We start from the raw sequence: 13,002 nt of genomic DNA, 5'->3' as shown, positions 1-13,002 counted from the left end.
ATTGTTTGCGTTTGTGATCTTCCTGCTGAGATGCAGGGATGGTGTCAGTGGTGGGAACAGTGTCAGTGGTGGGGACAATGTCAGTGGTGGGGATGGTGCTGTGGTGTGGACAGTGTCAGTAGTGGGGACAGTGTCACCATCCCCCTCTGTTCGGGGTGGGGGCACCTGCAGTGGGAGGTGAGGCAGCAGCCCTTTTGTGTCGGGTCACCTGAACATGTCTCCCTTTACAGATCTACTCTGGCCCTCCAGAAGACACCACAGCCCCCCCGGTGCCCCCACCCAGGGTGGCTGCCCGGCGGCACAAACCCATCACCATCTCCAAGCATCCCCTGAGGGAGAGACCTGTCTTCTTCGATGCCTCTGTGGAGGAGAGCGGAGGTCAGTCTGGCTGTTCCCTGATGCCTTTCCTGCCTCTCACTCCTCCTGCTTCCTGTAACACCTTTCCAGGAGCAATGGAGGTAACAGCAGCAGGGCTGCACTTCCCAGGTCCTAGACACAGCAGGCAGTGAGGGCTGTTCAGAGAGAAAGGAAAGCAAAAAACACTCATACATTGATTGCATCATGTCACAAGTCAGACTTTGTGGGATTTGGGTTTTTCTGGTACCTGTGGCATTCTCCATTAGCTAAACTAAGGCTGGCTAAACTAAGGTTCCTGGCACAGGAGAGGCCCAGAGGAGAGGTTTTGTGGTATCAGAGTCAAAAAGACTGCATGGAGTGCTGGTGGGATGGTAGCCAGGGAGGGCTGTGCTGCAGGAGGCCCAAGGAGGTGTCAAGCTGGCTCAGCTGCTGGCAGTTCCACATCCAGAACAAGAACTCCAAAGAGCTTTTTCTGGATGCAGTGAAGGTGTTTTCTAGGCCAAGTTCTACTCTGACATTATGATAAGGGCTTCAGCATTTCCTTACAGTCAGCTGGATTAACAGCAAAATGCACATCAGCTTAAAATCATGTTTCTGCACCTGATTTGCTCTAATTGGCACTGCAGGCTGTGCCCTGATTCCACAGTCACCAAAGAGATGGAAAATTTCTTTCTCCATTCATTTTCAGAGCTCTGATGATGTTTAGATATAAAGTGCACTTTGTGACACTGGCAAAACATGATTGATTCACATTGCTCTTTAAAACCCCCAGACTGCTAATGGAGCTGGGGCTGGCCTTGCATTTCAAGGCTTCCCTGACCTCGGAGCAGAAGCATTCACCTTGGACCACCCTGAGGTTGCAGGGAGCAGTCAGGTTCATAGCACAGCTCCTGCTCTTGGGTCTGTAGCACAGCAAGAGGGGTGGGACGAGTGGCTTTTGGAGGCACATCAAGTGCGGTACACAACTAACCCCCCAGGGCTCTGCCCTCTTGTCTCCACAGCAGAGCAGCTCAGCCAGACCCCTAACGGTAGTGGTGTGGAGGCCCTCAAGCCCCTGCACCGCAGCTGCCTGCCCACACCCTGGCCAGGGGAAGACAAGCCAGGGTGTCCCCCCACTGAGAGCCAGCCCCAGCCACACACTGAGCCTGAGCTGGGGAAGCTGGGGAACAGGCTGCAGGATGGAGGGGCGAAGCCAGCTGGCAGGACGGCCAACGGGGTGGTGACCAGCCCTGTCCTGAGGACCGCCACGCTGCAGGCCAGGAGACCGGCGCCCCGGTTGGGCATCTGTGGCAGAGAGGGTGAGTGGGCACCAGGGGCCTGGCCAGAGCCAGGCAGGAGAAGCCTGAGGTGCCTGAGTCAGCCCTCCCTGGGGTGGGTGCTGGGCTTCTCCCCTTGAGTCCTCTTGATGCAGCTCAGCAGGAAAGGCTGGGAGACCAGAACAGCCTAAGGTGTGGACATGGGTGAAGTCTGACACTCATTCCTTGTTGACTTGACTCTTAAAGACTTTGAAGGGTAAAGTTGTAGTGGTGTGGGTTTGGTTTTATCAGTTTATGTATGTATTTGTTCCTTGTATTAAGTTCATTTTTATAAGTTATAATGGTTTGCCCCATGCACCCATGTTCCACCCTCATTGGTTTCATCCCAACCCCAGTTTTATGTCAATCATAAGTTATCCAGCCCCTGGGCCTTGTCTGTCACTTTGGGGTCTCTCCCAAAAGTCTGGAAAGTTCCATGAAAAACCCCAAGTGATTGGACAAGACTTCAGCTGTCTCCCCAACTGAGTTATTGATTTGTTAGTATGTATGTCATTTATCCAGAGAGCCTTGCCCCTTTGGCCCCTGATTTGTCCCCAGTTAGACCCATCCCTGAGTTCCTCCCCCCAATAAAAGGTGCTGCATTGGGGGGGTTCGGAGAGATTCTTTTCCCTTGTTTTTCCCTCGCTGCTTCTGCTGAGGGGTGTCTGCTGGGGCAGATCCCCTGATGAATAAAGCCAGCAGTTAACCCAGAACAGCCTCCTCTTTTTTCCTGCTGTCGTTGCTTCACTCCTTCAAGCAAGACAAGAACTCACAGGGGTCGGTGAGGTTCACCCTGCTACCGAGCCGCCCCCTTTACTGTTGAGGTGTCAGGGCTAGCCGAGGCAGAAAAAGACACCTCAGCATAAAGTGAATAGCAAGGTTGGCTGGATCTTGGGGAAGAAAAGCAGCTGAGGAGAGGACAGGTAGTGTCACTGTCCTGGATGAAAGCTCAGCCACAGGAATCACCAGTTTGTGCTGTTCCTCTTCCTTTCACAGAGCAGCACTGCCAGGGTTTGGTTAAGAACACTTGTCATTCCCAGGAAGTGTCAGCTTCACAGTCAGCAACTACATTGAGTTTGTCGTTGCAGGTCCAGCTCTAGCCCCTGTTCTCCCAGTGCCAGGAAGGCTTTTCTGGAGCAGGTAGTGTAGGAACTTCCTTTCCCTAGACTCTGTGCCTCCATTATGGCTATTGGCCACTGTCAGTGAGAGAGTGTTGAGGCAGAGGGACAGAACTAAACCCACGGACCTGTTAAGTGCCCCTTCATAAATATCTGGCAGCTGCCAGAGCTTCCTGCTCAGTGTTTGTCATCTCCATCCCTGCAGGTGACTGTGACGGTGTCCCTAAGCCACGTCCCCATGGTGATAAGCCCGTGATAACACGTCCCCCTGTGAGACCTCCAGATCCACCCTGCCGGACTCCAATCCCTCCAAAGCTGGAGCAGAGGCCAGATCTGATAGCAGGGACAGCAGAGGAGATGCCCTCATCTATGTAAGCCAGAAGCCCGTGGCAGGGGCATGGTTGCTGGTGGGGACACCTGGGAGCTCAGTGGCTGGAGCCTGTGGATGTCCCCTTGGCACCGGTGCAAGTACAGGTTTGAGTGTCACTTGGAAATCTGAGCAGAGGGCACAGCCAGGGAGGGGAGTGGGGCCACAGCAAAGGCAAACACGAAGCTTTGGAGCTGTTCAAGCACCTGCTCCAGGGCTGAGCTTTGTCCCATCCCCTTCCCTGCTGTTCCTGGGTCGGTGGAGCTGAGCCTCTCCCTGCCTGCCCCCAGCAAACATCTCAAATGAGACACTTTCTGGGGCAGGACAAGATCCAGCTTGGATCTGCTTAAGGAAATTGGATGGAGTTCAGCTTCATCTCCTCCTCAGATTTCTTTCAGATTTTAAGAGAGTCAGAAATCCTGCTGGCTTTAGTGGGAATTAACCGAAAGAAAACAAAAGATGCCATGAGCATCTGCTCTGTTCCAGAACTGCCTGGCAGAACTTCTTTTTCTTGAGCTCGGGCAAGAGCACATAAACACTGAAGGAAAGACCATAAAGGGGATGGATGCACATAGGATTATAGGCAAAAGCACAGAAATTATGCCTGGATGTGGCACTCGGTGCTATATTTTAGTTGATGTGGTGGTGTTTGGTCAAAGGTTGGACTCTATGATCTTGGAGATCTTTCCCAACCCAAATTCCCAAATGATTCCATGATTCTATAAGCAGCCCAGCCAAAGTGCTGGCAAGTGGTGTGAGGGTGGAGTGAGTGCAGAAAGAGCCCAGCTGTGCCTTGGCACAAGAACTGTCAATTGAAGGTGATCTCTGCAGTTCTGCCAATGCTGCAGCTCATTCCCCTGATCTCATTAGCAGATTGCCAGGTCGAATCAAAAGAGAGACTTCTGTTTTCTTTGCAGGGTGGCCTCTAGGACCAAGTTCTTTGAGATGGCTTCCCAAAGAACAGGCAGGTAAGGCTGGCACGGGGAAGGTGGCATGTGGATAGCAGCAGCCCTGCAGCACAGGGTGCTCCCTCTGAGGCAGAGCCAGCACAGACAGCCCCAGTCCCAGGCCTGCCTTGTCTCGTACTCATGAATAGCAGATGAGGCTCAGCTAAAATGCTGAAACTAAACAAAGAGCACAAAGCGTAAAATGTGAGTCCAGATATAGACTTGATAAGTTAAATCTGCCAAGTGAGAAACATCCCTGTGGATCCCTGTTACCATGTGTGTGGATCTGCGTGATGTAGTGCCTATTGTACTCAGGCCTTGTGGGAAGATCAGGTCATGAGTGAGGTGATGAGGGCTGGTCAGGTCCCAGCAGCTGCTGAGAGAGCATGGCTGGTCCAGCACAGGGGGTGTGCAGACAGGGAGCTAGGGGGTTATGGGGACACACTGAGGGGAAGCAGGTGCCATTTGTGATAATATTTACCCAAATAAGCCTCAGCTTCCTGCTCTGAAAAGCTGCCAACCACTGCCCAAGGGAGAGAAGGTTTGTAAGTCTGAGAATTGCTGCTGCTGGTACTGAGAGAGAAAACATTTGTTCTATTGCAAAACAGACCCCTCCCTGCCCATTACCCAGCCTCGAGGAGCTTGTGGAGCTGAGTTGGAGCTTGTTCCTTGCACTCATTTTTTTCTCTGTTCTTCTACTTCCTTTTATCCGGTTCATCACCACAAGGCAGGATCCCAAGTGATGAGAGCTGAGGCTAAAGGTACATGTTTATGACAACAAATCAAATAATAAACTGAAAGCAGGCATGTAATACAAAGTCAGCATTTCTGGGGTTGTGGGAGTCCAGTGGTACTGCCATTACTGGTGGATTTGCACTGCTTCACAGAACATGAAGCTTATTTTCTTCTTCCAGGCTTTGTAAGCACACCTCAGCCCAGCTGGACTCAGGAGACTTTCTGTGCTTGTGACCTAGGAGTCAGAGCTGAGCCTTGCCAGCCCCAGTGCCCTGGAGAGCAGCTATCTTACCAGATAATGATTTCCGAGCCACAATTGGCTCAAGAAATTAGGAGATGGAGACCATGATGGAGAGCAGGTCCTGGCCACACATCTGTGTTGAACTGTTCCCTGCCCTCCCTTCTCTCCTCTCTGCAGACTGTGACAGTGCCTGTGTGTGCCCATGCAGGTGATGGCAGCATGAGCAGGGTTGGGGGACATGGACCACCTGTTCACCTGCTCAATTTCAGGAAATACACTTTGAAAAGGGTGTTTAGACAGCACAAAGACTGAATCCCTGTGTTTGGATGTAAGGGCAAAACAGCTGCACTCCCTCCTTGCCCTGAGAAGCCCCTTCCTTTGTGTTTGTGTCCCTCACTTGGTGTCAGTGTGTGGGAGAGCTGTGCCTGGTAATGCTGCCCATGGTGATGCAGGCTGGGCAGGGATGGGGGAACCACTGTACTCAGCTCTGTGGGATGTCTCCTCATCTCCTGGACATCCCTGGCCTGGGACACCATGCTGACAGACACGGCTTGGCCAGGGGCTTGGCCTGAGCCATGGCCACAGCCTTGCCTGGCGTCAGCTCTCAGGCAGCATCCTCAGGTCAGCGGCCTCCAAGGGTGCAGCTGGGGGAAGGGGGCAGCAGGTGCTCTTCCTCTTCCTCTACTGCTTCCTCTTCCATGTGAGCCACAGTCTCACCAGATCCACTTCTCACAGGCCCACCAAGAAGTCTCCATCCTGGATGATTGCAGTGGCCAGCACAGAGGTGCTGAGGATCTGAAACTCACTGATTGTGGGTCAAAGCCATTGTTTTTTATAAGAACTGCCCAGTTTCTTGTTTCCCTGTTTATTCATTTCAGTACAAGATGTCCAGTCTGTCCCTCAGCCATGGCCCTGTGGATGATGTCCATTGGCCTGGGAGGTGTCCCTGGCCAGGACCTCTGTAGCAGTAGAGGCTTGTCTGTTGCTCCAGCTGCCACTGGGGCCCAGCTCCAGGGCTGTGCACGGCAGAGAGCTGCTTCCCCACTTCCTCCACCTGCCCAAAGATGACTCCCCCTTTTTGAATGGTTTTCTTTAGGTGCTGAGACCATTTGCAAAACAGTGGCCGAACATTCCCACAGCTGCTTCCTGGGTGCTCCATCCCTCGAGCATACTGTGTCCTGCCTGGAGCAGGTCCTTCCCACCTCCTGGCACTTTGCTTCTGTGTGACCTTGTGCCTCTTATTGCTGAATGGCACACACTGACACTCATGTGTGTCATGTCCATGGTGCTCTCACTTCTTTGGCTTCAGTAGTGCCCCAGCTGCTCGATCCTTTAGGCCTGGCACATGAACGTGGCTTTAAAACCAAATCAGCCTTGTGCTGTGGCAGTTGAGGCTGTGCCATGTGCACTGGCAGCATCTGGGGCTGTGCTGGGGCCCTCCTGCTGCAGCCCCTCACCAGGGGCTCAAGGACAACACACAGTGGTTCTGATCAGGAACCTCTGAACAGGTAGGATGGAGCTGAAGCTGGAGCGAGCTGTTCTGACCAGCCTGGCAGTGGGACCACTTGCCTGCAGCATATCAACCCCTGGCCCTGTTGGGATGTTGGGCCTGTGGCTCCCACACAAAAGGCCAGCATTTCCCAACTGTCTTTCTTGCTTTGGGCTGCTGTTTGGGGACCCCTCGAGCCTGTCAGTTTGGGAAGCTCCTTGGGTTCTGCCGATGCGGGTGGCTCTGGAGGCGACATTCTGCAGGAGCAGTGGCTTGTCACATCCTTCTCCTGCTTGTGCCCACTGTTCAGTACAGACCCCCAGGACAGAGCCAGGTTCTGTGGGTAGGGAGAATCCAAGGGTGGTTGGGTTTCAGTCTGACAGTGTGAGCAGTGGGGAGAGGCAGCTTCTTGCAGACTATTTCATGGTGTCCTTTTGAAGTTCTTTGTCACTTGTATGTCTGTGCTGATTTTCCCTGCACCTGTGGGTGCAGCTGAACACTGGGGATCAGCAGTTGGAGTGGTGGGGGATGCTGGTTGTGCTGGCGGGGGGCTGTGGGGCCCAATCTCTGCTGCTGTGAGAACAGTCCCTGCTGCCAGTGGCCCAGGAGTGACAGCTGGGAATGCAGGATTGCCTTGTGCAGCACAGCAGCCCCCCAGCATCAGCCCCGGAGCCATTGTGATGTGTACAAGCTTAGGTTACTGCAAGTGCTTATAAAGTTTCCATGAAGTGAAACAACCACCTCAGTGTGTTTTGTTCCTCTTCACCCTGGGCCCAAGCGTTGCCCCCACTGCCATCCCCTCTGCAGGCAGGCCCTGCTGTGGGGGTCCAGCTCTGTGCCCCGAGGAGGCCACACGGGGCTGTGTCTATAGGACTGGGAGTGCCCTGGGCTCTGCTATAGCCCCACTCTGGGTTTGCAGTCCCCAAAGCTGGTTTTCTGCATTTTTCTGACTGGAGAAGCTGCCCTGCTAAGGCTGAATATTCCTGTGCTGCCACAGTGCCTGGACAGCGTCCTGTGTCGTGGGGTCACTGAGACTCCGGTTTTCCTATGACCACCAGTGGCTTCTTTCCATCTATCCGGCACTCTTTTCCCCTCCTCACATCTGTTTTCCCCCACCTTTTGACTCTGACATTGTGCACCAGTGTTTGCTTTACAGGACTCTTGCTTTTCTTTAACAGCGAGCCCTCTCTCAGGAGAAAACAGCTTCTCTCTCTGAAAAGGGAATCTTGCAGCCAGCTTTGGAGCCCAGATTTCTGGAGAAGCCTGATGGAGGTGACTGCTCAAGAGGGTGTCCCTGGGGGCCCAGGGACAGCTGAGCTGCTCCCACAGCCACGAGGGTCCCCAGCTGGAGAAGGGGAGCGTTCCTACCCACACCCTGCTCAGGGCTGGTTGCTGTTTTGGGGATCCTCCTGCAATTATTTTGTGCATGCCCGGCCCCCGCCCGTGGGCTCTTCATGGCCAGGTTTGACAGCTCGGAGAGGTCTGTGCCGTGCCCTGGCTCCAGGCCCAAGCAGCCAGAGCACTCCTGGGGCGGGCATGGACACAATGCACCTGGAACAGCAGCTAGAGGGTTTTCTGCTTGTTTTTTTTTTTTTTTTTTTTTTCTTCTTGTTTTTCTCAAAAGTTTCCTTGTGGGGCTGTAACTTTTCCAGGGCTGGATGCATTCAAAACATCAGCATTTGGGGAACTAAACTGTTTTCTTTCCTCACTAGGCCTTGTATGAAGTGATCATGAACTGGAATGAGCATTGAGGCACTGACCCAACAATCCTTGTCTTCCAACCCATAGGTTCCTGGCTTGCTTTCTTACAGAAAACGTTTGGATTTAATATTGTAGTAATGCACCCCACACCTCAAATAGGGAAAGAGTTTCAGTTTACCTTTAGTCATTTTAGGAAGTTTTAACTAGAACTAGAAAGTTCTGTGTTTTTCTCATTGTAATTGGCTCAGCGCCAGCACAGGAACATGGATTGGGCTCCAAGAGTGTAACTCAAAGCCTGTTGTTAATTTAATTGGGCCAAAAGCCAAATTGTCCCTCCTAGAACATTCAGTATTTAGGAAGGAGCCCAAAGGAAGTAAGGGGATTTTTGGAGTGTTTCTAGCAGGGTGTCAGAGGTTTTCTCGGACACCTGTGCGCAGCTTTTCTTTTGTTTTCTGTAACGTTTGTTATTTTGTTATTTTTCATTTATTAAACCTTTTACTTTACAATGCACCTCTGAAGAGCAGTCTCACTAAAATTATTTTAAGCTAATCTGCAAGAGCTGGGCCCTTAGAGATTGATACATTTACACGTGGTTTATGACTTTGGCCACGTGGTAATCTGTATCATAATATGAGCAAGAAAATTATTTTCCAGCACAAGAAAACCTTTCAGGTTTTTATAGAGAGAAGATAACAAAATAAGCAGTTCCAAAGCTTGAGCCCGAGCCTCAGGGAGTTCTTTCCAGAGAAAGAATTTGAAGAGGCCAAAGACTCTGCAGCAGACACATCTGTGTGATAAATTTAGAATTGAAATATACTTAGTGGAGTCTTGGGTTAGGTTTCTCACCTGAGATTCCAGGTGGTGGTTTGAGAGAGTCTTTTTTGGCCCTCTGCCCTCTGAAGGCTTTGAGTCTGGTGCGAGAATGAACTGGAGTCTTCAAGGTCTTGTTTTTTCTTGTTTTCTCACGTTTTTATTATTTCTTATCTTACAAGTTCTTTGTGCCCGGCCAAGGTGTTCACAGCAGCTCGGACACGATGCGACTCCCCCCACGATGGGGCGTTGCTTTGCTTTTATACAGATAACTACGTGTCCATTATTTACAATTTCATACCAATGCCTAGTACCTATACTAGAAGGGTCATCTCTACTCTGACCCAATCCCCTTAAACTACCTTGTGCCACTGTCACTGCAGAAAATAGATGCCAAGGGAGAACAAGAAGAACCCAGGGTTCCACCCTAAATCCTCCATCTTGTTCCCCAATTCTAAGAAACCAAAACTACAAAACTTTATACACGGTGATTAGTTACACTATTATCTTTCACACCTTTGTGACTTGTAATTCCTCTCTGTGTTGGAAGTTTTTCTCATGGACTGAAATCAAAGCCTGTGTCTTCCTGGGCTCTGTGCCAGGGTCTCAAACACCCCTGTACAAATCTCAAACCCTCTTGCTTGGGTCTCAGACCCCTCTGCCAAGGTCTGTGACCTTCCAGGGTACCCAGAGGGATGCCCTGGACTCCAACGGTGGAGCACTGACATCTGAAATTTATGTACTACACAAACCCATGAAGGTGCCGGAATCCACCCACATGGGACTCCTTGGAGGATCAGAGCCATAGTTTTCAGCTTTGTAGTTCTCCCTGATCCATCCCACTGCACAATTAGCCATTTGGATGCTCCAAGCTGGGAGCAGCTCCCTGCACTGGGCGAGTTCCTGGCAGCCCTTAGCAGGTCTCTTGGCCCATACACATGGCTGTAAATCAGGTCAGGCCTCCAAAAAATCCTGTGAGTGGCTTAAACAATCAGATGCTTTGAACCAGTAAAGGCCACTATGTTTTCCATTTTCTGTGTTTTCAGAAGTTTAAGAAGTGCTTTAACAGCTTCTGCCAGTGTCTCTAAGAGCTCCCACAAGGCAGAAGTTCTGAAGATTCTTGAAATCCTGTATAAAATGTGGACATGCCCATGAAGGCTCAGAGAGGCAAGTCCCCAGGAGCTCCATCCTCCCACAGCTCCTGTAGAAATTTCCGTGGATGGTTGGGACAAGGAACTTTGCAGACCTGAGATATTCTAGAAACACGTGGCTTTATTATTACAAGGGTCGTGGGTAAAGAGGGCCTGCTTCCAGCCACCAGCCTCGGCTGAAGCAAAGCCTTAAAGAGAGAATTGGGAAAGAGAGAGATAGAAGAGAGCTAAGGGGTAGAAACGGGGTAAGAGCAGGGGAAAAGCGTGGGGAGAAAGCAGGAGCAAGAGAGGGAGAGAGGAGGAGAGAGGTAAGAGAGAGCAAGCGAGGTAAGAGAGTAAGAGAGGAGAGGGGAAGGGCGAAAGAGAGTGATCACCTTGTTACAATACATTATATCTCTTTTTGTGTTGAATATTCTAATTTACAGTGACCAACCCGTACAAGATACAAAACCTACAAACTTTGCATGCAGCCTATAAGAACTACTACATTACCATGCCATTTTATATTCTAAACTCTAAAAGCTACATTTCCTATCTGTTTTCTACCTGATGCCTTTGCAGAGTGGAAAGGCAACATTCCTGTCTTTTGTTTTCCTGTCTTTCAACCCATCTTCAGCTAATCACCGTTTTCCTGCTTGCCATGCCTACATCTTGAAACTAGCTTTCATTCCTATTTCACTCGCAGGTTTTACATCTGTAGTATTTCTTACCATACAATCATATCCATAAGTCCTTCCTGTTCCATCTTTCCCAACAAGCTCCATCCTTCCTCACTCCGTGTCCTGCACATCCGGGCTCCCTTCAGTGCCTTGGCCCTACAGGCTGTCCTGGTGGCCACCACACCATGCTACAACATCGTGCCACTGCACCCTGCTCCTATGGGATGGGACATGGGGCATGCCAGGCAGGCAGTTTGCCCTCTCTTTGGCACCTGCCCACCACTGGCAGAGGGAAGCAGCAGCAATTTTGGGTAAGGAGCAAACCCCAGCATTGGCTGATGTCCCTCATGTCAGGACACTTGAGTCAGCGTGACCCCGCTGAGGTCTATGGCTTCCACTGGCTCATCCTGGGAGCATGGGCACAGCCCTGACACCATGGAAGGCACACAGGGCTGGCTGCCAGCGCAGCAGGGTCACAGTGCTGGCACTCCCAGGCCCCCAGGGAAGGGAACCACTGCTGAAAGGGCTATTTGACACAACTCGTCAGTATTTTAGGAAACAGAACTTCTTTCTGTTTTAAAAATATCCCACTTTCTGCTCTGAGGACAAGAACAAATAAATTACCTTAAAGCATAGGGCCATTTTGGGGTTTCCATGATGTTTCCATGTTTTCAGTTGACTTCTTCATGGTAACTGGACTTTTTCCTGTGAGCTTGGTGTGCCATTCTGCCGGGAAGCCAAGGCATCTCTGAGGGCAGCTCTGGAGCCTGCTGGCATGTGGCTCATCCCCAGTGCTGGGATGGTGGCTGTCACCATACTGCCAGGCCCCATAGCTACAGCAGTTAGGAATGGTCAGGGAGGTTAGCAGCTTCCCTGTGACCTGTAGGTCCTGGTGAGCTGTGCAGGGGGGATGCAGAGTGTAGGATGCAGGATATGCAGCAGAGGTGGCTGGAGCATAACAGGGCAAGAGTTGAGTGAGGTGAATTTGTCCTTCAGCTAGTTCTGACCCGGCAGCCCCCAACCGGTGGCTTCACTGTCCTCCCACAGACACTGTTCAAGCCACACGAGTTTGAGGCCATCAGAGACTGAGGCCAGTGTAAGCCCAGGATGTGTAGCCACTGAGGGACCAAGTCCATCATCCCATTAGGTGCTGGACCAGTGGCTCCTGAATGTCCCTAGGGATGTTGGTGTCCAAGTGGCCGTTTGGCAGGTGACACTGGGGCTGACATGGTGGCAGGTACCCAATATGCCACACCAACCCCGAGGAGCTGAAGCCTGTCCAGTGGCCATTAAGGGTGAATTTTGAAAACATTAATTTTTCACTGTGACTCAGAGCAAGGGATGGGATCAGGTTCCTTGTGGATGATGACTGGATGACAAACCCAAGGGATTTTGTTCTCTTGGCACACTGTTCTTCAGCTCATGGGGCACAGTGTGTGGACTGCTTTTTTTTTTTTTTTTTTTTTTTTTTTTTTTTTTTTTTTTTTTTTTTTTTTTTTTTTTTTTTTTCCCAAGCTCTTTGCTTTGTCTCAGTGAATCAAATCTTGGCCCTGGGCAGGATTCACATCTGTGCCTTGAATTAACAAGTGGCTGATAAGCGTCTTCTTTATTACTTGGAGAGCATAGGTCAATTTTATAAAGATGTTCCAGAAGAATGGATACACAACTGTTCATAAAGATACCAAAAACAATGACAAGAGCAGGAGGACATTGGCCTTTATTAGCTCCTTGCTTTGAGAAATACATTAATCAATTGAAATTCAATTTAAAAGACCTAAAGATGAATATATGAAAGGATTAGCCAATTGATATGTAATTGAATTATGAGTTCAAATGTGATTAATAGTGAGATCTGACTGTGAAAGAAAGCCTACAATAACCCAATGTACAGCCTCATCTACTGGCTAATGACCCACTGATTCCCAGCGCCTTTGCATGCTGGCAGCCATCACACCCACAGTGATTTCATGCACAAAAATGACACAAAAGCCAAATGCAGGCAGAGGGTAGAGCTCCAGCAAACTGGATTCTGCATTTATTGGACTCAGAACAACAGCAGATTTTCAGGTTACAAAAAGACCTGGACACCAAGCGTGAGGGGCCACTCCATTGCATGGCTGGAGGCTTGCGTG

General features: G+C 50.6%; 1 protein-coding gene across 1 annotated transcript in view; it reads left to right on the top strand.

Annotated features, from left to right (window-relative positions):
• The window catches only part of LOC310922168 (oligophrenin-1-like), a gene marked incomplete at both ends in the record, with an annotated part of 117,634 nt that extends 112,797 nt beyond the window's left edge, over positions 1–4,837 (top strand). The window contains 5 exons of the mRNA XM_083882574.1: positions 231–378; positions 1,359–1,655; positions 2,976–3,141; positions 4,055–4,105; positions 4,795–4,837. Of these exons, the coding sequence (XP_083738700.1) occupies positions 231–378; positions 1,359–1,655; positions 2,976–3,141; positions 4,055–4,105; positions 4,795–4,837 (705 nt within the window). The remainder of the gene's footprint in view (positions 1–230; positions 379–1,358; positions 1,656–2,975; positions 3,142–4,054; positions 4,106–4,794) is intronic.
• Between the last annotated feature and the right edge of the window lie 8,165 nt (positions 4,838–13,002).

This window comes from Zosterops lateralis, assembly GCF_965231275.1.
Source record: "Zosterops lateralis genome assembly, chromosome: W".
Taxonomy (NCBI): domain Eukaryota; kingdom Metazoa; phylum Chordata; class Aves; order Passeriformes; family Zosteropidae; genus Zosterops; species Zosterops lateralis.
The sequence above is the reverse complement of the archived record's forward strand: the minus strand, read 5'-3'. Positions and strand labels throughout refer to the sequence as shown.